This window comes from Patella vulgata, chromosome 4, assembly GCF_932274485.2.
Source record: "Patella vulgata chromosome 4, xgPatVulg1.2, whole genome shotgun sequence".
Taxonomy (NCBI): domain Eukaryota; kingdom Metazoa; phylum Mollusca; class Gastropoda; family Patellidae; genus Patella; species Patella vulgata.
The window spans coordinates 71,264,877-71,292,840 of NC_065882.2; the positions used below are offsets into that span (position 1 = coordinate 71,264,877).

Consider the following 27,964-nt stretch of genomic DNA (forward strand, 5'->3'; position numbering starts at 1 on the left):
ATCGCCTTTTTATCTTTCAAAATAGTAGTGAATGATAATCAACACTAGTAATATTATAATTTTACAATACGGATAATTAATATAGCAAATTTTTTTCTATCTGAATAGAAAGTCGAGAAAAAAATCCCCACTTACCCACCCATCAACCTACTATATGTAATGACACAGTGGATCTCAGTTCATCGAGTCCCAAATACATTATACTCCCAAATGCTTATTTACCAGTGCTGTCTTTATTTGAGATATTTGATATAATTACAGATGATGTATCACTGTATGATCCTGATGATGTTTTAAATAGATTTATGGAGAAACAGTCCCATAACAGGTAAAACATATAATAATATTCAATAGTCATAATTTTCTAATTAAGTTTTGCTGTGTTTCATGTTTTGTTGTGTAGTTGCTGTGGTTGTTTTGTTTAATTAAATGCATGTTCTATCAGTTCACTAGTTTAATCCTTGAGTGGCATTTAGCAATTAAGCACATTAATAACACAAAGACCATTTATACAATCACTGGTTTATTTATCATATGGATGGTGCAATGTTTTGACAGTTTTATCTTATTTTCAAAATGATAAAAGGGCACTTGTCGAAACATTGTGCCCTATGTATAATAAATCTGTGATTGAAAAATGGTCTTTGTGGGTTTATTTTTAGTTCAAAAGTGCTTTTGTTATCATCTTCATCTTCAAGACTATAAAAAGGACAATTAGTTTTAATATGAAATGATCTTAGAAGATAATTCAAGTATGCATTCAAGAAACTTTATATAATATTTTGAATAATGTTTTTAAGTCGTTATGAAGCTGACGATATATCCAGAATATTAGTAAGTTTAATATAAGTGTAGGTGAGGTAGACATTGCAGTAACTAATGCTCTCTTAATGTAGATTAGTCTCCAAATAATATAGGTAGGGTTATTATGGGTAGATGGAAAAGAAAGGGGGACTATTGTTGAAAAATGAGTGAGCAATGCTACTTGTAAACATTATAATATAGCCTTTTGAATGGACATTGCTAAACTGGTTAGTTGAATTGGATTCCTTGCACAGTTCCAAATAATTAGTAGTAATAGGCAGAGAGAAAACAAAAGAGGGTGTTTAATGTCCATGCAACACTATATAGGTTATTTTGGAACTATATATTTCATATCATTGGCGTGTATGCAGGGGTATGCAAGAAACTGGAATACTTGCATTGATTACAAATCATATGACCTACAGTGCACACTTGGCCACCTAACTCCTGTAAAGTAGATAGTGTAGTAACTAATAACAATAATCAAAGTTTTTGACATGGGACATTATTTCATGTATGTTAAAATTACTATTGATTATAAGTCTATGCAACATACATGACACACAGAAGCTACCTGTAAAATCCAAGTTTACTCTTAAACCAATTATAAGGCAATACACTTTAAATATATTTGCTTAAAACTTAAATTTTCATGAAAAAGGCCACTAATTTTTTTCTACAAAACAATATAAATTTGGAAAAATATTGGTTTATTGTTTTAAAAAAAAGTCTTTTCTTTTTACATTCCAGAAGAACTTTTAATATTTATCTTTAAATTAATATCAGTATTTCCCTTTTTATGGATAATGAAGAATAGAATAGATTCGCTTTCCTGTCTAATAGATTTAGAACTGTCTGCATTTCTTTTTCACGATTAATACAAACGTATAATTTTTAATTTCTGTACCAAAAAATTATCTTAATGATAGACTTAATTAAATGTTTTTCTGTTGTAATATTTAAGAATATGTATAAAGATATTATACATTATTAATAATGCCTCAGTAAAACCCATATACTTTTATGCATTATAAAGGGCAGATAACTAGCTTATGAATTGGGATACATGTATATCATAATTATGGACTAAAACTTGCTGATTTTTGAACATGATTATTGTTTATTTATCAAGAATATATTATTTCTGATTTTTAATTGATATGTAATTCACAAGGCTTGCAGAAAATATCAATTTATTGATAGATAGAGAAGAAACTTAAAACATCCGATAATAGTGTGAAATGAAAATATATTTTCAGACCCCCGAGTAACAACACTTTACAAGATGATTCATGGCTTTTACCAGGAAATAAAAAAATATGAGTTGAGAAATGTTCTTGAACATGTGTTGGCCAAATATGATCTGATGCTGTATATGCAACAAGACAAGGGCAGACAGCAATACTGTTACAACTGTCCCTTCTGAAGATATTTCAAGTCACATAATAATTGTTATATAATTAATATTTTTATTTATTTATTTTAGAAATGTATTAATGAAGAGTTATAACAATTATAAAATAAAGAAACCAAATATTTTTTGTTTATATTTTTAATTCATTACAATTGTTTTCATTAATAACAATGATACCAAGTGCTCATTATTTATTGAAAATGGCAATATTTATTTATGTATAGAGAATTGTATTGTTTATAGTGTACATATATACCCTAATACATACAATATATTCCATGTCATATTAGTCATTTTATTTTGTGTAAGATAATGATAACTAAAATTATATACCATATGTATGTATTGTATATATTTTATTTTACTATGTATTGTTTAATGGTCGAGAGCGAGACATTAAGTAATATATTGTAACAACAAGAGGACCGTCAGGTCCGAGTGTTTTTACAATATATTACGCAATGTCTCAGCTCGAGACCATTAAACATCTTAAAATACAGACACTCCGCACGTGCGTTTACAGTGAAATACGTCACTCGAGTCTAATATTTGACAAGGTACGATTGGCAAGTTGCCCGTACGATTATTTGAAATAATGGTACGCCAACATCAAAGGGTGACGTCACATCTGTATTTTAAATACACTTAATTAACAGTAAGGATGAATAAGGAAAAGTTGGTTTTACTTAAGTGTACTTACAAATCTTTCCCCAAGCCAATTTAAAATATAACTTACAATAGATAAATGTTACATGTACTGATGCTTTATTGTCATCTGGACTGCCAGTTATTCATCTTGATAAATTTTAATGATAATTTAATATTTCATTGAATTTTGATTGATCTAAAAATGGAACTGATGTTTTTTTTTCTATCACTAAATATTGTATGTATATTGTTGAATAGACAAATTTTAATCCCTCCATTATTGATCTTAAAAATTTGCACAGAAAGGAAATCTTTATTTTAGGGATAAATATTTCCAAGTGATTTATTATTTGAATGTATGCTTTCAATTCCCTCCACGGTCTCTATAAATGTATCTGTGATATTCTTTTACTTACAATTTGTGAAAGAACTTGAAATAATATTAAATAATATTAGTTATAATAAATTATCTAAATGGAGACTTTGTTATGGCTTGATATTGTATGCTGGTACTTGTGTTGTTTTAATGTACAGCTTTATTGGTAGCCAGCCAATTGATCGAAAAGCTGCCCTGGGAATAAATGAACCAAGAAGACCCTATCATCAACATCCTGTGCCCTTTTATACCTAAGATGTACTGTAGTAAAATTTGTTTTCATGGAAACACAATCATTAAATTTGTGAAATATCTAATTAGCAAGATCCACAACTACTATAGTAGGTTGATGTTTGTTAAAAGTTTCAGAAAGTTATCTTGAACCTTGGTTTATTAGATATGCTCCAGAATAAAACTGGGGTGAAAGAGACCTTTTTAGTATCCCTTCATTAACTTTGTTCAGTGTGGGATAATAACATAACTTATGGTGTACTTATGTTGGGTAAGCTGTACTGCAACTACAAGTAAAATTGTAATCTTTGTATGGGCAGCTTGAGATAACTTATTTAGCAATGGAGCACAATCCCCCCCCCCCCCAAAACACCGGTTTGTACACATATAGCATGACACTTCGACAAGTGTTCTTTTATGATTTTCAAGCATAAATTTAGGCACACTTGAAAGAGGTTGAGTTCATTGAGCAAACCGTCACTCCATACAACTAGCTACAAGTTGGCAGGACATGCTTAGAAACTGGAATTTGTTGATTGAAGGTGTTGAATTATTTGTTATTCTGATTAGCGATTTGGGGTGAAGGGTGGAATCTTTTATATGGTACATTGGATTAAAAATCAAATTATTTGCAAATATTTGTTTCATTTTTGAGGTAAAAACAAAATAGGCTGCGCCTCAACAAAAAATTTTGAAAGAAAGATGCAAATCTCGCAAAGTATTTAAACAACTAAAATTAAGTCATCAACGCATACTCAACTTTGGCTGCCTGTCTACAGTTAATTCGACTGGAGAACAGACATTAAGCTAAAGCTAAGCTAGTTGACCAACATTTTAAGTTCTAATTTGATGATTGTAGTCGAAAACAGAAATGAAATGAAATAAAATGGGGTTTAACGTCCTACTGTTCTGCTCCTAACCTGGGCTAATGAAGACGGGCATACACCATACAGTGTGCTATGAGGGAAATTTTGCCTACTCTTATATCGAATTCCAACTGCCAAGGGATCTTTTACGTGCACACCAATGTGTACACGGGACCTCGGTTTTTCGTCCCATCCGAACGACTAGACAGCTTACCTTGTCAGCCCCTCCGTCCTGGTAGTCGAAAACACTAAGTATATTTACTTTGCTTCCATTTAATAAAATTGTAAAATGTTTATTTAGTCTTTATATGTATGACAGATACAAATGTTTGGATATGTGAGCCATTTAGGGCAGAGATCTATTCCCGAAGTATGAAATCAACGCTTTAATATTTGACCCAAATAAAGTTGGTTTTGTGGTTTCATACCCTTTTTGTGAATTGTTTTTTTTTTAAAGGAAGTATTTTACACACTTTAGAATAGAACACCTTGTCATTCTGTAGATGTGACCAATAAATAAATCAAAATTATTCATTATATTAATATTTCACAATTTATTTCAAAAGACATCAAGCCAATGAAATTAATTTCCATTACATATGTTTATAAAGAACGGTATATATATATATATTTAAATTAACCAGTAACAAATGCTTAGTACAGAGTCGTATCGTTTAGCATTTTGACTTGCTTTCATAATATTGGCTTACAAATCAGACTATTGCTGAACTCTTAATAAATTTCTAGCAAACTTTATCTTTCAACACCTATTCTAGACAGCTGATTATAAGTCTTAAGTTATACTTGTAAGGGGAAAAAAACTTGTGGGTATCAAAGACCTTTTACTATAGAGTGCTAAACATTACATACTATTATAACAGCAGCCATTAAAAGATCACATGATAATCAAAATCGTGATTGCATTTATACACTGATTTAACTTGGAATTTGAGCAAACACATAGAAAAATTTAACAGACATAGGTCTAAAAACAATAACAAGCAAAACATATTAACTAAATTTTATCAATCATCATTTAAACACTGGGTAAAATAACCTATTTTCAAATGATTCAAACCTGGAAGCAATATATATATATATTTGGTTTAGCTAAATCAGTTAATATAGGGTGAGTAAGAGTAACCACAGGAAGGTACATATTAAAATAATTCTACTTTTGTTTCAACAGTAGAAAAATACAAAATCTGATATTTGTTTACAAAAATGACACCTTCATATTTGTCATCAAATTCACACCCCATTCCACACATAGATGATTCCTCTTGTCAACACTGTCTAATCAAAAAGATAATTATACATACACTATGCGAAAGCTAAATCTGCCTATTGCAGGTCTTTCTTCAGGCCTGAAATGTTATCTAAATTATTAATTCGACATTAGTTAACTTATCCAGACTATAATTAACTCTGGATGTCATCGCTAGCCTGCGATATTTACTGGATTAGGATCCGATTTGCTGCTCAACTTTCATTCATGATTAAATCATGAAATGGATAATCAAGACTATATTTTTTATCATACAGACTTTAGTAATGATGATCGAGGCTAGGCCGAAAATTCAATCAATAAATTCTTGGTTCAGAGTGGATGAATTTGACTGAAATTTTCAACAAATACCCTTTACATTATCTAATTTTTAACTATTATAGTGAGAACTGCCAGCTCGTTATCTAATCTCCCATAATGTATCTTTAACTAAACAGTATACACATGTTTTATTATATTGGAGTATTATTGAATACAGATATTTTTTAACAAAATCTAGGACTACTCTGCATTAGAAGAAAAAACAAGCAAAATAATTTTTACATGTAGAATTTACTGTCTATGTTAGTAAATATTTAAAGCATTAAAATCGATGCATATAGTAATGTTCATATTATTCTTTATTAAAATGGATAACCCTCTTGCATTTGGGTCACACTTAAAATCTTAATTTTCATTGGAGTTTATATGCTGATATGTTTTTTAAAAATGAAAATCTGTGTTCCTAACAAATTTTACATCTAAAGATAAAGTCAGTGTTACAATTTTGTATTCTACTGTATTACTATAACTAGAAAACAATGACTTCCACTTTATCTTTAGAAAACAACCGGTTGCCATGCAAAATATGCCCACATTTTGTATTCTACTGTATTACTATAACTAGAAAACAATGACTTCCACTTTATCTTTAGAAAACAACCGGTTGCCATGCAAAATATGCCCACATTTTGTATTCTACTGTATTACTATAACTAGTAAACAAGGACATCCACTTTATCTTTAGAACAAAAATTAACTATACAGGGCTTGTGCAATTACAAATCAAAATAACACACCAGACCAACCCAATTCAATATTTTACTTTAATCGACATAACACATCAGATCAACCATATTCAATACATTATTTTAATCAAAGAGGTTAAGCTCCTTCAAGTTGGTCCATTTAAAGATATATTCCCTTGAAGTTAATTAGATCAACTAAATATACCTGATTATATATTAGTAGGTTTACAATAAAATAAATAAGAAATCCTTATCTATCAAGTGCAAGTTTAGAAGATGACTGAAACTAAAAGCTAGATTAAGCACACTGCTATAGGCCAACACACACTCACCTATCGTAAGTGAGCAGGTAAGTGACCACTCTGCTCGTTCCTAATGGTGGTATTTTTAGATTTGAAACATTATTAACATGTTTTGATTTTGGCAACATACAGTATTTCTTTATAGTTTGAATATAGTCTTTGAAGATGGTTATATAAATAGGAGATCGAACATCACAAGAATAGATCTTTAAATTGTAAACAGTATCCTATTCAGTATCTGAAATTGTATTGGGGAGCAGACTAGCTCTGTATAACACTCTTAACAATACAGGGGTATGCACATGCAACTCAAAATAACACAGGGGCCTTATTTACCGAAAAATTGAAATATTTAATTGGTTGGGGGTTACAATCCTCTTACACATTTTACTTCTTAGCCAATGAAAATTAAGATTTCTTAAATAAGGCTCCTGGTCATGATTTCAGTCATATATTTTGTTTCTTGTGACCTTCCAGTAATTAAATAAAGTATTGCTGGAGGCAAGTTAAAAGCCATTATGAGACACCACATAATATATTATGAATATATTCAATATTTGCATCAGAACAAAAAAGAATGCATATTATTACTAATAAGTCTTCTTCACTCAAAGTATGGTATATATTTCTATTGAGCCATAATATGCAATCAAAATAATTAACATTATATATCTTAACATATGCGATATTAAAATACAACAGAATTAAAGTAAGTAAGTAATAATCTACAGTTTGGTTGAATTAAATAAAATTTGACTAATTGGTAATATTCATTGAGATGTTCACCATAATGTTGGATACAATGTTCCGAATGCAAAAAGGAAACCCTCCATGCTGCACCAATAACATGGGAAAAACAGACTGCAAAATGCCCAAGATCGAACCGGGGATCTCCTGGTTAATCACTGAGCCATCATTGCTCCCAAATTTTTAAACTCATTTCACCAGAATGTTGTGAACCATGATACAACCAATTGAATCAATTCTTATAATAACCCGTTGAATTAACTGTTAATGGTCATTTCACCAGAATGTTGTGAACCATGATACAACCGATTGAATCAATTCTTATGATAACCCGTTGAATTAACTCTTAATGGTCATTTCACCAGAGTACCAGAGTGTTGTGAACCATGATAGAACCTGCTAAAATTAATTCTTATAACTTGTTGAATTAATTCTTAATGATCATGATACAACCTGTTGAATTGATTATTAATGGTCATTCCACCAGAATGTTGTGAATCGTGATACAACCTGTTGAATTGATTTTTAATTGTCATTCCACCTTAATGTTGTGAATCATGATACAACCTGTTGAATTGATTTTTAATTGTCATTCCACCAGAATGTTGTGAATCATGATACAACCTGTTGAATTGATTTTTAATTGTCATTCCACCTGAATGTTGTGAACCATGATACAACCTGTTGAATTGATGATAAATGGTCATTCCACCAGAATGTTATAAATTATGATACAACCAATTGAATTAAAATTTTAATTGCCATTTCATCAGAATGTTGTGAACCATGATATAGAGAGAGAGAGAGAAATGGGGTTTAACGTCCACTCGACACAAACTAGGTCATTTCGGGACTAACATATGGTTTAATTTTATTTCCATAATTCGCTTGCGCGTAGGGGTCTTTAGCAGTGGGAAGAAACCGGCGGACCCGGGGAAAACCAACGAGGTTGGACAGGCGACCGTACTCCTTGCCACGTACAACCGGGGATTCGAAACCACGCCAGTTGACTCAATGACAGGACTTATGATACAGCACGCACGTGCTAACCATTCGGCCATTCGGCCATCCAACCCCCGAACCATGATATAACCAGTTGAATTAATTTTTGATGGTTTTATAGAAACATACCTGCATACAAATAATCTAATCATTTAATATTTGTTCATACAAGCATTGCATTGAACATTAATAAATTATCTTCTAAAACGAAACTGTAATAATGCTATAAATAATATATAAAATATGTTAATATATTGAACATCTAATTTATTACGTTACATTCTTATGCCAATAATAATTTAAAAAATATATGTAAGCTGATATTTAGTCCCTAGTCATCTTGAGGATGCATATCAGTATCTATAGCAACACAATTATAGATGGCGTAGCGAATTCTTTCCTCGGCTAATTTGGCACTGAAAAGATAAAAGCAAAAGTTCAGTAAAACACAAATGTGTTACCAGGCAACGAAACATATGCCCACATGTAGCTAACTAAAAATCAGATAATAATTTAAGCCTCTACAGTGTTAATAGCGAGATAGAGAGATAGAGAGAGAGAGAGAGAGAGAGAGAAAATGGGGTTTAAAATCCACTCGACACAAACTAGGTAATTTTGGGACTAACATGATTCAATTTGATTTCAATAATTCGCTTGCGCAGGGATCTTTTGCAGTGGCCGGAAACCGGAACACCCCAGGAAAACCACGAGGTTGGACATGCAACCCTACTCTTTGTCACTTACAACCAGGGTATTGAAACTACGCCAGTTGACTCAATGATTGACCTTATGATACAACACGCACGTGCTAACCATACGGCCATCCAACCTCACCCCCACAGTGGTAATAGAAATTCGTAACAATGTGGGTGTAGATAAAATTGAGTTATTATTATAGACAAAAATTTCATGTGCACGCTAGACCACCCAACTCCAAAAGGCGTTCAGCAAAAATCTGTTGAGCAAAACACATTCGTCACTCAGAACACCATACTGATTTTATGTTAGGCAAGAATTCTCCAAGGCTTGCATTGTAAAATGTGATGTTTATGTAAATATACAGCGACATTTTTCAAAGGCATAAACAAAGACACAACTTTGTAAATGGGTGCGTTTCAAAATAAATTCATCAAAATAAGAGTAATCGGCGGGGACACATAATGGAGAGAGAGAGGTTACTTAACTAAGAAATAAACAGGGGTAAAGGATTTTGGGTTTTGGGAAATATTGAGGATATAATGCGGCTGATTGTAGTGAGGCACAAAAAGTTTTAGGATAATCATTGTGTTTTGTATAAAGACAACAAAACAGGGCTTCCAATAAACCTTAAAGTTCTCTTCCAAAGAACAGAAGATTAAAGATACATTATGTAAGATTTAGATAAAGAGCTAACCATTGTTGCTATAACAGTTCGAAAATAGATAATGTAAAATGAATAATTTCAAAACTTCATTCAAATTACTCTATTGCGAGCATAGATATTAGCCTTTGAAGGTTTGTCTAGATGTGTGCAATAATTTCAACCACCGTACTGGTTGTTCGAAGCTAAGTCTTGCTCCTCCATTTTTAAATTAAATCAAAATATGGCTGAACCTTTCTAATCTATTTAATATCGGAGAGTTGATTATGCCTGGATCAGTTGATTAATGTCTTATTAAAAATTTAGAAAACATTTCAGAATTAAAGAAAGACCTGCAATAGGCAGATATAGCTCTTGCATAATGTATGTTTAAATATCTTCCTTACAGTAATAATGATGTTATTCTGCTGCAGGATCAAATAATGTTAAACAATGAAAGTAGTTATAGTGTAGCTACCTACCTAGAGTAAAAAGGCAGATATAACATGTTAGCGCAAGTAGATGATTCAGGTAAACTGTCTATTGCATCACTGAAATAAACATATAACAACATCCTTTAAAAAAACTCTCTGTAGCATCTCACTAACTACTTAACTCTTAAGTGACCTGGAGGTTTGATGTAAAAATGTCATAAAACCACGTCATAATAGTAATCCATGATTAGCAGAACATTTTTATGTAGGCCGAGACAATATCACCATTTTATTGTAATTTTTCAAGAAGAAACCGTAGGATTTTTAACTGTGAAAATGTCAAACGGGAAGTAAACAAATGAGTGAAAGTTGTCTGTTTATAAGGGAAGTAACTCTTATTACACTAGGAACGTTGCATTCGGCTAACCAGTTTTTTCGATAAGTCGCCATGGGTAGGCCTACTTAACGGTAATGTTTTAGGTGTCAACGAAAGTCGACTTGGGGTAGCTAAGAGTTAAACGAGGACTTAAATCCACAATTTGTGATAAGAAATCCACAATTTCGAAAGGGATTTTCCCACTTACCAAGTTAACATACATTGTATAAAGTAAGGTAGGGTTTAAACGTCTAAGCTTTGTATTAACCACATCAGCAAACTTTCTGGCATAGTTTTGTATCCTTCCAACTACCACAGACATTAAACCAGACAAGCATGTGTCAGGCATCCAACACGTGGCATGGAACAAATCTTTCATTGATAATTAAAGAAGTGTCTTTTCTGCACAACAAACTTCCCTCCAACAAATTAATGAGTGGTACAGATACATACCTTTTCCCTGATGTTACAAAAATAGAAGCTGGTAATCTTCGTCGTCCAGTCACAAATTTAATAAATTTACTTCTATCTTCGTTAGAGAATTTCTTTAAAGCTTCCCACATATATTTAATTCTTTCATCTGTTTCTTCTACTTCATCATAGTGAGCTAAGGAAAAAAAAAAGAATCTTATGTACATATTTCATTATGAATACACATACGTATCACAAACACTTTTCTGTTCTAAATAAAATCAATCACGCATTGTGTTAGCTACCGTGTGTCATTGCAAATCGAAGATCAGCAAGAAAACTCAATCATTGCATACTAAAACTAAATCAAATTTGTTTTCATTGAAACAAAACATTTCTTATTAGCAAAAGGAACAAATACCATAATAAGTTGATGTATCATTTAAAGCCACACCACAAATTTTCATTAGTAAAAGTCATTAGTTCATACATGAACCTTATTAGTTTAACAGTGTAACAATCTGCATTGAATTGACAAAGTTTACAAAATCTGCATTGATAAAATGATAAAAGAAAATGCCAAAGTTAATCAAACTTAAATTGATAAAAAAAAATCCAAAATAACTTACTTGATTTTTTGAGTGCTTCTAAGGATATTTTTGGATCTCCACAAACTCTACTTTCAACTTCTTGCCATGTTAACAGATCTAAAACAGCTGGGGGTATAACTTGTAATAAACCACTTCTTATATAGGTTATCTATAATTAAACAATACATGTTTAACTTGTGATAAACCATATCTTATATAGGATATCTATAATAATACAAGAGAGCGAGAGATGTCCACTTGACACAAACTAGGTCATTTCGGGACGAACATATGGTTCAATTTCTGTGCTTGCGCGTAGGGATCTTTAGCAGTGGGAGGAAATAGGAGGACCCGGAGAAAACCCACAACCGAGGAATTGAAACCAGGCCTGCTGACTCAATGACAGACCTTAAGATACAGCGCGCACGCACTAATCATTTAATTTCAGTCATAGGTGATAGCTAGTTTTCTCTTTTTCATGGTGCAGAGTGACAATGTTCAAAAAATTTACTTTCTTCTTTGAAGTGTGCACATTAAATAATCTACATAGATAATTTATAACATATGTCCTATATAAAAGGTTAATAAAATTGACTAACTTGATCATCGAATTCCTTCATTCTGGCTTCCTTAACTTTCTCACAATATTCTTCTCTGTCTTCATATTTTAATACAAGAGGATTTCCACTCTCATCCATTTTTAATATCACAGTTGTTCCATTAGCTAAAGTTAAACTCCATGATCTTGATGCAGATCTGAAGGTCACAGCATCCATCTTTTCTAAGTCATCAATTAATTTTGTCTGAATTAAAAGAAATTGGTACCAATTGTATTGTCAAAAGTGATGGAAGTATGTTACAATTTGTAGGTTAGTCACGAAAATGCATAATTTATTTTTTAAAACAATATCTTATTCAGGTTGTATGAATGGGATTGGGAAACAGACTTAGCCTATGTAAAACCCCTCTCCCTAAATAATATATCATTATTATTATTATTAATGTAAATGGGTGTATATACATAGTTAAAATAGTATTACTATTAACTCAGTAAATATGATCTTCTTAAGAGCTAACTGACAGCTAACAATAAATCTTAACAATGCAATCCATGTGCATTGGGGGATAACTTCAAACTCCTAACTGTATCAAGCAGGTGTCATATGACCTACCATAATGATATATGAGCAAATACTTCCTTATTATGTCTTATTTGTAGCATTTGAAAATCACATTGGGGAAAAGTTATAATGTTTTTATTCTCTATAATGTACTTGGAGTTGACCTATTTGCATAAGATTGCGAATAAATTCATTTTTATTTAACACAGTAGCAAGGCAGTATAACAACTGATTTTTATGGATTATTGATATGGTTACCTGAAAGGCCTATTTGTGAGATTAACGTATAAGCAGTAAGCTGGTTGACTGAGACTATTGTATAGTCTTGGACCACCAATGATAGGTGTGGTTTATAAACTCGTATATAATTCCTACATTATATTGCCTAAATTATGATTCTGATCAGCTTCAAATCTTAAAATGGAAAGCTCTATCATAAGCTCAACATCTCAATCTACAGGTGTACTGATATATTAATGTCAATATTCAGTTCAACCTATCTAATCTAAACCTTACCGTCATACTGTCAACAGTTAAATAGTCACGACTCCAACTCAAACTCTCACCAATTAATTTCTTCCAAACAAATGATGATAATGTTAAAACCTAAAACATAGCAATCAAGAATTAAGATACGGTTCTGACTCCGCGAGTTTTAAAAAGAAAAGTGCCAGAAACTATGAAACGGGGCGAAAACACTGAATAATTAAACTATATCAATACCAGCTTCCACATTCTACATATTGTATAATAGTTTCTCAAGTTATGTTTTTTGTTAGGGATTATCTTATGTGGAACTCCTTTAAAGTAGAAAAAGAGACAGAAATGGGGTTTAACGTCCACTTGACACAAACTAGGTCATTTCGTGACTAACACATGGTTCAATTTTATTTCAATAATTTGCTTGTGCGTAGGGGGCTTTAGCAGTGAGAGGAAACCGGAGGACCCGGAGAAAACCCATGAGGTTCGACAGGCGACCTTACTCCTTTTCATGTACATCTGGGGAATCAAAACCATGCCATTTGACTCAATGACAGACCTTATGATACAGTGCGCACGTGCTAACCATTCGGCAATCCAACCTCTTCTTTAAAGTAGAATGCAAGAGTCTTGTAATGTAGTCCCTTAAAATGACATTACTTATTGGTAGAATAAAATTGGTAAAAATTAACAATAGAAGTTATTAAAAGTCATATTAAATTATAACATACCAAATTTTCTCTTCCTCTAAAACAGGCCCCCATGAGTTGACCTATCCATATATATTTATCTTTATCTGTACAAGTTGAGTTTGGTATAAAAACATCAGTATTAACATTACCATCTTCTTGTTCCTATAAACAATATATAAAATATATAAGCTACAGGGAAAATGGGAGTCCTTAAGAAAAATGCAACTAGGCCTCTAATTTGGGTTGGCAGCCACAATGGCTTAGTGACAGCCAGGTTTCCACTTGTCAGTGGTGCAAGACAAAGGACTTGGTGAGCAGCATTATCTAGTTGTTTGGACTAAGGTAAAACTGAGATCCTGTGCATGTAAAAGAACCTTGGCTAAGTGACAGCCTGGTTTCTACTTGTCAGTGGTGCAGGACAGAGGACCTGGTGAGGAACAGTATCTAGTTGTTTGGACTTGACGTAAAACCAATAAAACCAAGATCCTGTGCACGTAAAAGAACCTTGACAGTTTGAATTTGCTAAAGAGTAGGCACAAACGTCAATGTCTGGGTAAAATTTCCCTGTTGCCACACAGCATGGCAATCTGATTACAAAGCAGATCCTATTCCATTTCGTTTTTTTATAGTCCATAATTTCGTTTTATTGGTCTTCACAACACTAGGATCTGGAAGAGTTGTTATATAACACACGTTCTGGTTGAAGTGAGGGATTAGCCAATGAAACGGTATGTTAAGGCGAGTTCTTGGCAGCGATGCACGGAACATTGGGTAAACAACTAGAAACGTTAACGCTGATTGATTAATCAATGTCTGACATCAAATGAACAAAAGCTGCTTATATGACTCCTGATGCGATCTTCCACTACAACTGGTCAGATCTTTATGTAGTGTAGAGCATTAAAAGTATAAAGTATAGCCTGGTTAGTGCAGAAAAGTAGAACCATCATTTCATTTCATTTCCATGCAGCACTGACATAGCGAAACCATGAGAGAAAATCCTGATTAATGTCTTACTCACTGCTTTCCATTATGGTATATTGCGACCATACTATATTTTTTACTAACCTGATTGGGTGCTCGTATAAAATAAGGAAGTGGAATGGGACTATCAACAGTGGAGGGACATAATTCTTCAGCTAAATCTGATAAACTATCACGGAATCCACCACCTTGGTCGATTATACCTTCTGATATAAATTTACATTCCCACCACTGATCATGTCGATGTGTCCACCTGAAATTATTTAAAATTCAATCAATGCAATACATAGAAGAATTTAACCCTGAATTGTCTCCCGTGCCAAAGAATAGCTACAGACATGCAGCTAAAAGTCATTTACCGATGGAATCAGGGCTCAAACTAGGATCAATTTTTAGGGAGAAGTGACTTCTCCCTACAGGCAAAATAGGGAGAAGTATGGGGGATCTAGGGAGACTACAAGAAGAGGTCAGATTTCACAAATTTCAACGGTAATGGTACCATTCCATCTTGTTCCGCAATTTCACCATCTAAATTTAATTCTAGATAACTTTTATGCATTTATTGTGGTATAACAAGATCACATCAATATCAGCATTTACATGTATCAAATGTTTAAGCTTGCAGGTAGTCGAATAGATCCTATATATATAATTATGCTAGGTAGCCCTAAATGTTTCCATTTCTTGCTTTAAACACACCACTGAACCAGAATTAAGAAATTACTAGTTGTTTAAATTTAGGATAGAAAGCAATGGGAACTAATTAAACTATACACTATGTAAATGACATCAAAAACATTTCCCTAATAAGGAACAGACAAAATAATCATTTATTTAGATACGAATTCGTTCTTTTACTTTAAATTTAATACATACAATATAGTGCAAGCTCAAACTACATTTGTGTAAGTCGATGTGTAACTTGACTTGTAAGTTATAAGTAAAATAAATACGTGTTGACGTCTGTGGTCCATGCTAAAAATAGATATATCAATATTGGGCTTTCATAGACCTTCAAGCACTAATTATGGCATTGTATGCAAATTTCTATGAATTGTATTCATTTTATATATAGTCTCTTTGTATATAGAACAAAAACAAGCCTGTTTTCGTTGATAGATCTCAATACCACAAGAAAATATTGTATCCACCGCCATGTTTAATGGGGTCGTTGCTGATTGGCTACAATTTTCAGAGTTGGATAGAGGTTGCAATGGAGACAAAATAAATAGATTCCTTGGCTATATTTTGAATTATTATTGTTTTTAGATGGATTTAAATTAACTTTAACAAAATAGTTAAAATAGCCTTGCCTAGTTTCTCATATAAAGATGTAGAAATACGTCTCCCAAACTTATTCACAACATGTCTAATTTTCACATTTCCCTTCGAGCCTCACAGTGAGTCACACGTGTTTGTTTATGTACGGTAAATCTGTTCCCTTCACTAAATATACGGCGACACGAGGGCGACTTCAACTTCGCCCTAGGTTCTTTGGAGGGTGAAATCAGTGGTGGTTGGGCGACTATTTGAGCCCTGGATGGAATTAGTTTTATCACTGGGTGACAAAGTCAGTATATTTTATTTGTAAACTTCTTTTAATTTTGGGTAGCTAAATGCACACATGAATTACCTAGGCTCTAATACGAAATACTATATACAGCCAAAATGTTTGATGCTAAATGATGTTTATATTTATAATGCACTTTTTAGAACATCAGGTACCACTTCCCATTTGTTATGCATTTATATTAATCTACTGTTGAGTAACAAACAACCAGATTGGTATCATTCATTTAGAGATTAGATATGTATTACTCTACCTATAATCTAAGGGTTTTGCACTTCTTTCTCTTGGTTTTAATCCATCATATAGTTGAATAAAAACACTACTTTTACAGGTGGGGTCGTTACTAGGGTTACACCGGTGTTCCATAGCTATTCTACGATTTATATACACAGTAGGTTTCTCAGGAGGTCTGAAAATTATAAAATGTTTAAAATATAAGAAATTCAATTTGTATAAATCTGCAAAATTAATGTTCAAGAAATACATCAATGGTGTTTTAACAGGCAATCCCATCCCAACTCTCTTATATGCTACTAGTAGACTGGCCTAAAGTCTTTGGAAATACTAACTTTCTCATTATACTGTAGTAATTTGATCAAGTTTTGTCATAGACTGAATGGAGGGAGTGAGGGGGGTTTCCACAATGATTGACATCTCAAAAGAATCACTTAATGACATTACCAACCGATTCAAGGCAGTCATTAAGATTATTTTCCATAGCAACAGTGCCAGTGGCTATGAAATGAAATGGGATTTAACTAGGTCTCACGAGAGGGGCACACCCAGGGCCCATAAGAGTCTATGGGGCCCATGAATATCAAAGTTTGAAATTGAAATGGGCAATTATGCATGCTTTATTGCAATCAGCTAGTGAATCATCTAGATATGACTAGTGTTGGAAAGAGAGAGGGGGTGGGGGGCGAAAAAAAGCACATTTTTTTTTACTCTCTCGGGCTCTGGGTTTAAAGTCCAACTGTATACTTACTCATTTGCTGAATCTTTTAAACATGTATCTACTAAAGACATTCTTTTCTTAGATAGAGGTAGCAGTGGTCGAATTCCCTGAAATAGAAAAAAACAGTGTATGTTAATACTTGAGTTAAGAAAAAATAAGCATTTACACATAACATGTAGTCCTACAGCTCTTAATTCAATGGCCTGGATGGGACAAAAAAAGAGGTCCAGTGTACACATTGGGGTGCATGTAAAAGATCCCTTGACAGATGGAATTCAATATAAAAGTAGGTCGTAGTGCTGCTGTCCGGGCAAAATTGTCCTCATAACACACTGTATGACATATGCCCGTCTTCATTAGCCCAGTTGGAGCAGTTGGTATTATTGACAATAAAGTCACATGCTGTACTTGGGATTGATTTGATTAAACAGGAAGAATAGACACACTCCCTCAAAAAAGCTCATGTATCAGAAGTCAATCCAGCAATGGCCAGAGAGGGATTTCTCGGGCAATTGCTTCCATAATATGACATATTCTTGATACAGGTAATTTCCAAGATGTAACAGCCAATCTGATTAAAACACAGATCCTATTTCTTTTCATTTTTTTATAGTTCAAAATGTTGTTTTACTTGTCTTTACTACACTAGGATCTGGAAGAGTTCTTATATAACCCGTGTTCTGGTTGAAGTGAGGGATTAGCCAATAAAACGGTCTGTTACAGTGAGTTCTTGGCATACGGTGCACGGAACTGTGGGTCCTGGGTATCCTTCTAGAAACATCAACGGTGATTGGTTAATCAAATGTCTGACATCATAGGGTCAAAAGCCGCTCACATGACCCCTGACGTGACCATCTTCATTTAGTGGAAGTCATCGAAAGTATAAAAAACGAAACGAAATATAGATCTGTATTCTAATCAGATTGTGTAACAGTGGAATTTATGTCAGTAAAATAAAGAGACTGTAAGACTTAATTTACCGCTAGTGGATTTTTTGAGCTTGTAGATGTATGCCAGGATGGAACCAGAAGTTGAAGTACACTGTCTAATAATACCATAAACCTACAAATATACATTCACAATAGATATAGGTCAAATAAAAAAGATAGGAAAAGTAGATTGTTAATAACTACATGTTATATTTACATATGTATCAGTCCAAGAGTGATTGTTTTCTTGGTACCATAATGAACCTGCAATTCCTTAAAGGCTTTGGGCCAGTGGTTTAACCAAGAATTTACTTAAACATACATTATGCAAGAGCTAAATCTGCCTATTGCAGGTCTTTCTTTAGGCCTTAAATGTTATCTAAATTATTAATTGGGCATTAATTAACTTATCAAGACCATAGTCAACTCTCGATGCCATCATTAGCCAGTGAAATTTAGTGGATTTGAATACGTTTTGTGATGGATGATTTAATGTAAAAATGGATAATCAAGACTTTGTTTTTTATCGTACCAATGGTAGTAATGATGGTCGAGGCTAGCCTAAAATTGAATCGCTAATATCTTGGTTCAGAGTGAAGCAATCTGACTGAAATTTTCAGCATATTCTGTTTTCATTATCTCTTTTTTATCTACTATAGCGAAAACTGTCCTCTAATCAAAAGTTCTGAATTTTCAATAGGATTCTCCCTTATGACCAAATGAACAATCTCTGCCAACGTGAGAACAATCCATCAAGAACCCTAACCTATAGAATAATCACAGGATATTGTGGACAATAGACAGAAAAATGGCAGTAGATGACAACACTTCAATGAGAGAGCGCATTAAAATCATCAAAAAAATCGATTACGAATGTAGTTTATATAGCAATTTTGGACCAACTGTCTGACAGAGACAATACAGAAAACCACATTTAAATGTGAACATATAAAAAAATAAATCTAAAATAATTTGAGCAGATAAATCAAACCTTTGTATAACTTGTGATCTACGATAAAGTTGATCTTTACTATAAGATTGCAGCAGTGGAAACCGGATCAAATTTTCACTTGTAAAAAAATCTATATCAAAACCATGATTCTTCTCACCAGTTGCTGTTATTTTTATTCCCCTTACTCTTGTATCAATTCCACCGGCTGTAAACAAAAATATGTTATTTTTGAATTATGCAAAATAAAATGAAATGTGGTTTACCGTCCTACTGTTCTGCACTGACTGGGCTAATGAAGATGGGCTTACGACATACAGTGTGCTATGAGGGAATTTTTTACCCAGACAGCGACACTATGGCCTACTCTTATATCGAAATTCCAACTGCCAAGGGATCTTTTACGTACATGCCAATGTGTACACAGGACCTCGTTTTTTTTCGTCCGATTTGAATGACAAGACAGCTGTCCTTGTCAGTCCCTCCATCCTGCACCACTGACTGGGGGAAACCATGCCGGAAAATCCTGATGAACTTTCTCGGCCAACATCGGAATCGAACCTGCGACCTTTTGAATCATGTAGAGAAATTTTTGTACTCTGTAAAGCATTTTATACAAATCTGAGGATATAGAATATGCTGTGATGTATTTATCTCTAACATTACACTGTCTAAAGAACACATATATTCAACACTTAGCTAGCGCGGATCGAACTAGCAAAGGTTTATTCATAGAACTAGCACTTTTTTCCTCTGTGCGTTTTTTCTTCCTGTTGTGTTATTTACTTCAATGAAACAACAGATGTTTTTTTTTAAAAAAGAATCTAAAAACAAACCCAAAGTTTGTAGTATACTTACATTTACATTCTTTAAATCTAATTTTAATAAGAGGATAATGTTCTGTTAACCCTGATAATAATACCACATCTTGTTTACCATTTATCCTGAAAAAAAAAAATAAAATGAGAAAACATTTGATAACTATATCAAAATCCAAAAATAATACTTCTCAAAATTTACATTGTTAATGAAAACAATCTTATAATATAGACCCTTAATAATAAAAAATAATTTGGTCATATTGTTACTGGAAACAGTTTCAAAATTCAGATTGCTATTAAGATGCATTATGGAAGATTTGGATAAAGAGTTGACAAGTCTCGCTATAATAGTTTAAAAATAGATAATGGAAAGGGAACATGTCGAAAAATTTCAGTGAAATTACATTATTCTATGTGAAAATATTTAAAAAGAATTTAATTAAACATGCATTAAGCTAAATCTGCCTATAGCAGGTCTTCTTTAAGGACTGAAATGTTATCTAAATTATTAATTAGACATTAATTAACTTAGCATGACCATAATCAACTCTCGATGCCATCGGATGCCTGTGGTATTTAGTGGATTTGAATACGTTTTGTGGTGGATGAAATAACCATTAAAATGGATAATCAAGGCTTTGTTTATTATTGTAACAATGGTAGTATTGATGATCGAGGCTAGCCTTAACTTGAATCACTAATATCTAGGTTCAGAGTGAATTAATTTGACTGGAATGTTCAGCATATTCTCTGTTCATTATGTATTAACTATTATAGCGAGAACTGTCAGCTCTATATCTAATCTTACCTAATGCCCTTTTATAAAACTATAATTATGAGAAATACCTGTCAGGTGTAATGGTACCAAGTGTTTTAAGATTATCAACTTCTCCACCTTGTACTAGAATCTTTGATGGTAAATAATTGTCATCATTGCTACATAATGTAATACACAATTTCCTACACAAAAACAAAAACAACAATAAACAACTGTTGAGGAAAATACATTGCAAACAAAAAGGTTCCCCACAACATTATTTATTATATAAGATGAAAGTGTGACACATTTGCCCTCACCAATGAACCTATTAAAACAATAAATGAAATTTAATTTACATCATAATGACACCATGTTTAAAGAGGTGCACAAATTTTAAAATCCTGACCTATGAGCTCATGAAATAAACAATACAAATTTTGTACAATTACGATAATTATTAACTAAAATACCTTAGTATAAGTGTTCCATGGTACCAAAAACACTTTTCTGTATTATGAAAGTGTCTGATTTACACTGTATATAAAAAGGTTGATTTACAATAATTGTTATGTGATAGAATAAGTCAGGGGAATTATTCTCTTCTAACATTAGATCACTTGTCAGAAAGACGTATCCCCTTCAGAAAAGATGATGGATTAACCTTAATTCCAAATGCTGATTAACTGAGTAAAAAACTTGAGATAAAAATTATACTTACTTTATTATAGTACCTTTCTTCATACGTAGTTGTATCCAATGTTGTCCCTGTGTACCGTCACTCTCCCAGTATGTATCAGGATCATTATCTGTTAAATTCATTGGTCCATCATCCTCCTGTCATAAATATATCAACAATGAAAGACACTGAATGACTGGGTAAAAATAAACAACGACTTTTAGGTTCCTCTCCTTTGCCCAACAACAGCTAAATTGTTGAGGCTAGCAAAAAAAATCAATCTCAACCCATCCTGCCAAGACATTCACAAGTGTTAAAGAGTCAAACTCCATGGATCACAAACACGTAATTCTGAAAATGCCCATTAAATCTTATAGGGTTCTTTTGTCATCGACTAATGAACAATCGTCATTATGGTGTAACGGTGATAGATTCAAACGTTTTATTTAATCGGATAAAAATTGTGACCTCTAGAGGATCCACAAGCTAAAAACGTCACTTTTTGTATAATTAGGGACCATAATCGATGAAGTTAGGGTCCAATTAATGCCAATATCGAAATGAAACAAGATCTTTGGGAGATAGACCTATATGTCATGTTTCATCAAAATTGGATAAAAATTGTGACCTGTAGACTGTCCACAAACAAATCGCTGACGGACAGATGTCTGGACGGATGGGGACGATGACAATATACGTCCACATAAAAATGTGAATCCAAATAAATATAAAGAGAGAGGAATCCAAAACCATTTGAACAAGCCAACAGTGAGGCTGATGTCCCCCGCTGAAATCCCGAAATAAATAGATGACATATATTAATTAATTGCATGTTTATCTTTTTCAAAAGTATCCAGCAATCAAACTGATTATTAAGTATACATTAAGTTTCATCACTCTCTATCAGATAGAATCAAAATAAACAAGGCATTGACCTAATAAACACATACACCAAGTTTGAACATTCTAGCTCAATTAAAAGTTATCGTGTCCCAAAGCATCAACCAATCAAATTGCTTATCTCTGCTTACCCTAAGCGGAAAATGCTCATCTTCGAACTCCATCAAGGCATTGACCTAATCAACACATACACCAAGTTTGAACATTCTAGCCCAATTAGGAAGAGAGTTATCGTGTCCCAAAGCATCAACCAATCAAATTGCTTATCTCTGCTTACCCTAAGCGAAAAATGCTCATCTTCGAACTCCATCAAGGCATTGACCTAATAAACACATACACCAAGTTTGAACATTCTAGCTCAATTAGGAAGAGAGTTATTGTGTCCCAAAAAGTGTGACGGACAGACAGACGGACGAACCCATTTTAATAGTCCCCTGCTTTCTTCGAAAGGCGGGGGACAATAACATAAACTTAGATGGGATCCAAGTCATAATAAACTTGATACGGTGACACCAGTAGTAGGTGTGGTTAAAAACAAAGTCATAGGTACATGTATCACAAAACCATCTTTTATAGCATCTAACGTTTATCTATATTTAGCTTATTCTTTATATTATGTCATCAAAGTTATGATGTCATTTTAACATTATGACATCATTGGTTACCATAACTAACCTTGTACTTCAAATGTATCATTTGTGTATAGTTGTATGAATTCTCTAAAGAAGTAAGTTTTTACACTTACGAAAATTTAGATGCTATAAAAGATAGTTTTGTGATACCCATGACTTTGTTTTTAACCACATAAAAATGTGGGCATATAAAAAATGAAAGAAGTTTGTAACAGCCTAATCGAGACACAGTATACTTTACGGCTTTCATTATTTGAAACACAACTAAAGCAGTATTACAGTGGGACCCTTGCTTATTATACACAACAGACATCCTGTTTCTTATACTTAACCACTCCTTACAGTGAATCACACTATAATGACATCTGATTGTATGTAATAGTATTAAAACGAAGTTACATGTAGCTTAATGTGATAATAATAGTCTTGTCTAGACAACATATCCAAATTTTATTTTAAATATTCAATTGTTACAAACTCAAATAACTAAATAAACAATTAAATAATTAATTTAAAAAAATTTCGTTTCTGTTTTGAGAAAAATATTTAACTTACACACGATGTAGAGACATCAAGTGATTCCACAACATTTTTGATGCTTCCTAGATGATCATTATCTGAAGGCATGTGTTGTGCCATCATTAAAACCAATACTTCATCATGCTGAAAGGACCATGAGGGTGGACTCTGTCTTAATAGATTCACAGCTACAGTATCCGGTTCAGGCAGTGGTGATTTATGTTCACGTAGTTGAAGTGCATAATGTTGTTCTACAATCTCATCCCAACTAACCCAAAATAAAACACCAAATGTATAATTCAAGCTACAGTTCAAGTTTGACCACATAAAAAGTTTGAAATGCTATTAGTATTAACTACATGTAGTGATGGCTCAAATTTGTATCTGAAATTAATCTGTTAAATATGCATCAAGTAAGATTTAAATAAGGCACTGGAAGTTCTTGCTATCAAGTTCAAAAATAGATAATGAAAACTGAATATATTGAAAATTTCTTTTAAACTATTTTATTCTGAGCAAAGTTATGACTGTTTGAAGATATAGCATAGATCATTCATTATAGTAGCAATGATACTTGACAACAGAGACTTAGCCTTGTTTGCCAATTCTATCATTAAATTTTTAATTCTTGTGGATGTTTAAATTCAGTCCAATAGTCTAGACAGTTGATCATTGACTTATGTTGATAAATGTCTTAAATAATAATTTATATCACCTTTGAAGCCAAAAGAAAGGCCAGCAATAGGTAGGCTTAGGTTACATAATGCATTAAAAAAAAAATCATTGTATCCATGCATGTGAGTAATATGAATTGGTATGTTAAAAAATCCAGCATTTTTATTATTTCATCTCAGAAACTCCCTTTAATGTTAAATTTTCCTGATTAAGAAGACCTTGATGTCAAAATTTAATTCTAATATTATTAAAATTTGATAGAACTTAATTATTAAAATTCATACCTAAATAAATAAGGAGAATGTTTTTTAGCAGGTACAATTTGAATAACAGGTGTGTCCTCTGATGTTTTATTGCCATACATTAGATACCAGTACTCTTCTTTTAAAATTTCTACATTAGATGATGGTGATGCTCGGAACTATAATTAAAAATATAAATTACACACTAACACTAATTATGGAATAACAATTACTGGTTTATTAAGATGCAATGTTTCGATGATGATACTCTCGTCTTTATTAAGCGAGAGAGAGAAATGGGTTTTAACATCCACTCAACAAAAACTAGGTCATTTCAGGACTAACATATGGTTTAATTTTATTTCAATAATTCGCTTGCGTGTAGGGGTCTTTAGCAGTGGGAGGAAACCGGAGGACCCGGAGAAAACCACGAGGTTGGACAGGTGAACCTACTCCTTGTCACGTACAACCAGGAATTCGAAACCACGCCAGTTTACTCAATGACAGGCCTTATGATACAGCATGCACATGCTAACCATTTGACCCTCAAACCCCCCTCTTTATTAAGCATGTGCTTGATAATGATGAGAGTATGTTAACAAACCAGTAATTGTTATTCCATAAATAGTGTTAGTGTGTTCTTGCCCAATTACAAAATATAATCTTTAAGTGGCATTTAGCGATTGGGAAACACATTAACACAATTTCTATGGGAAAACAATCACTGGTTTTATTCTAAAAGCACAACATTTTGACAAGTATCCTCTTGTACTTGATAACGATAAGAGGACACTTGTCGAAATGTTGTGCTTTTAGAATAATACCAGTGATTGTTTTCCCATAGAAATTGTGTTCTGTCAATTACTAAATGCCACTTAGAGAAATATAAATTATTAGGCAATGACGTGACAATAATATCTTAATGAAAGAGAATATCTGACAATAATGTGTCAAAGTTAATTATAAGCCTGGACATAAGGCACCTATCACAGATTTTGTCAGACACAAATTACCTTTGTCTGGCAATGTCTGTAACAGGCGCCTTTATATCCAGGCTTATACACTGTACAAGTATTATATATACAATGTGTGAAAATTTGTACTTGACAAAGTCTGTCACGGGTGCCTTTTGTCCAAGCTTGCTTTCAAGTATATGTAGATGCTCAAAATAAAGACAAAATGTCACTGTCTATACATGTAGATGTACTTCATAAAATCAAGAACTACAACATGTAACTACAGGTAACTATAGGTCTTTGAAAGCAACAATGGCACCACATCAAATCACAGAATAAGACTCTTGATTAATACTAATTTCTATAACTCTGAGTATCTTAACACATTTATAAATGTAAGGGGTGAACTACATAATATGGACTCAGATCGTGTTGTCATAATTATAAACTGGTTGGTAAGATGTATAGTTATCACTCCTTGTCCATCATACACATACACTTAATTGATCATTTTAAGGTACTGATCATTATGAGAAGAAGACTCTGGCTACATACTAGAACTGTTTGATTATTTACATTAGACACCATACCAAGGGTTAAAGTGTCCATCCCGATTTTAACAGAGTCTCAGAAATAAAAGTCCTTCTACGTATGAAATTTAAGCGCCAAGACATAGAGGAATGTTGTATTTATCTTGTCTCAAAATTTGAGCTCAAAATATTTAGTCGTTTGAACGTGAACGTCAAAACCCCTTATCCGGACATGTAACCCTTTTAAGATTTCAGGTCAATTTTTTGGTTGGGTGACCTGATAATCTATTGCCATTCCTTTAGAGGTCTGTACAGTGCACGGCCCACATGCTGTACTTGAAAACAACAGGTAAATGTCACCTACACATTATTTTTATAAAATAAAAATCTGGTTTTATCCAGGCACGGTATAACACAACTTCTGAAATTCCTTCACTAACTCCACGAGCAGAAAACTAATGCACTTAGGCCAGCCATATATTTCTAACCCTGACTGACATTTAAGACAAAAAGCTAACTGAGTCCCTCAAATGATTGGTGTAAATCCCTGGCAAAGCCATATCTGGTACAATACAGGTCAATTACTAATTAGACATTTGATTATCCTATCATTAGCCCTGAAAAATCATTAGTCTACAGCATGGACGCCTACTATATCAGGTATTATACACCAACCTGCCTGACAGATAGGTCAGATATTTCGGACTTATAAATGAGTAATTTAGATTTGTAGAGGATTTAGTCATATTGAAAAATATGTCTCCAAGCCAGTCACAGATAAGATTGGATTGGAATTTGGATAGGGTACACCTTTTCAGTGTTACACAAACCTTCACAACACGAAGCCATTTTCCATGTGAGTTACAACACTCTTCTCCACTCACAAATAGAATGGATTCTGGTGTCAATGTTAATTCTTTTGCCTTTTTATTATTTTTCTGGGGTTCACTGTAAAGTTTGATCGTGACTTTAGCTTGAGTACAGTAATACTGAACTTCTTTAGCAACGAAACACACGCTTTCTGGCATGCTCAAATTTTGTTTGAAACATTTTATACATTCCTGCACACATCGCAGTCTTGTAATTTTTCTTCTGGCTGGTGGAATATGCGACATATTTAGTTGTCAACAAATATCACTAAAGAATTCATTCAATAATTGTTTCTATAACAAATAACACGTAAAATCATTATCAAGTCACACTTATTCCTGAACGTCCGTGTGGACTACGTCACAAACAGGTGCGATGAATGACGTACGTCACTAAAAATAATGTGTTGTACGTCATTGTAATATAAAAGGGAGACAACCGTTTTGTTGAGGCTAATAAATGGATTTACCTCCCATTAATCGTAAATTATACATTAATTAACTTCCACAGAAAGCGAAGAACGAAACTGATCAGCAGGTATATGTTCGTTTGGCCGCCAATATGACTGCCAGGGACGACATCGGAGCGAATTAATTAGCCCTCGATGTTAACTTTTTTTTCCTGCAAATTAAATCATGAAATTATTTTTTTAAAAATATTAAGAAAACCATAATACAATAAAGGTGTTTGAAGGATATCTGGCTGGACACAATATAATTGGTACACAAAAAAATTAAATAAAGAAAAATTAATTTTGATTCATTTTATAATTGAACGATTCACCAATTAACTTATTCCACTTTACCCAGGCAAATTTTTACAGGAATTATCTATGGTAGAAATATACTGACTTTAACCTTTTGTTGTG

General features: G+C 32.9%; 2 protein-coding genes across 5 annotated transcripts in view; one reads left to right on the plus strand and one right to left on the minus strand.

Moving 5' to 3' along the window:
* The window catches only part of LOC126818460 (centrosome and spindle pole-associated protein 1), a 64,003-nt gene extending 60,658 nt beyond the window's left edge, over positions 1–3,345 (plus strand). For all 4 annotated transcript variants that reach the window (XM_056100351.1, XM_056100352.1, XM_056100353.1 and 1 more), the window contains 2 exons: positions 262–328; positions 2,064–3,345. In XM_056100351.1, coding sequence (XP_055956326.1) covers positions 262–328; positions 2,064–2,127 — 131 coding nt within the window. In that variant the 3' untranslated portion in view covers positions 2,128–3,345. The remainder of the gene's footprint in view (positions 1–261; positions 329–2,063) is intronic.
* Positions 3,346–4,879: 1,534 nt separating this feature from the next.
* LOC126818049 (E3 ubiquitin-protein ligase HECTD3) lies at positions 4,880–27,449 on the minus strand. Its single transcript, XM_050545226.2, has 18 exons — positions 27,057–27,449; positions 24,783–24,919; positions 23,860–24,091; positions 21,815–21,930; positions 21,183–21,296; positions 20,374–20,459; positions 19,558–19,723; positions 18,618–18,699; positions 17,668–17,744; positions 16,936–17,091; positions 15,197–15,365; positions 14,168–14,290; positions 13,473–13,562; positions 12,435–12,638; positions 11,875–12,004; positions 11,288–11,441; positions 10,507–10,575; positions 4,880–9,101 (listed from the first exon to the last, which is right to left on the minus strand). The coding sequence occupies exons 1-18, from the start codon at positions 27,339–27,341 to the stop codon at positions 9,017–9,019; spliced, it is 2,475 nt and encodes an 824-aa protein (XP_050401183.2). The 5' UTR covers positions 27,342–27,449; the 3' UTR covers positions 4,880–9,016.
* Between the last annotated feature and the right edge of the window lie 515 nt (positions 27,450–27,964).

What these genes read in the sequence shown, in the direction of transcription:
- LOC126818049 (XM_050545226.2), bottom strand. Translation starts at nt 27,341, where the DNA reads ATGTCGCATATTCCACCAGCCAGAAGAAAAATTACAAGACTGCGATGT. An exon ending in AGATCACAAGTTATACAAAG is followed by an intron (nt 18,700 to 19,557) that starts GTTTGATTTATC and finishes GTATATTTGTAG; the next exon opens with GTTTATGGTATTATTAGACA. An exon ending in TTATACGAGCACCCAATCAG is followed by an intron (nt 14,291 to 15,196) that starts GTTAGTAAAAAA and finishes TATTGTTTATAG; the next exon opens with GAACAAGAAGATGGTAATGT.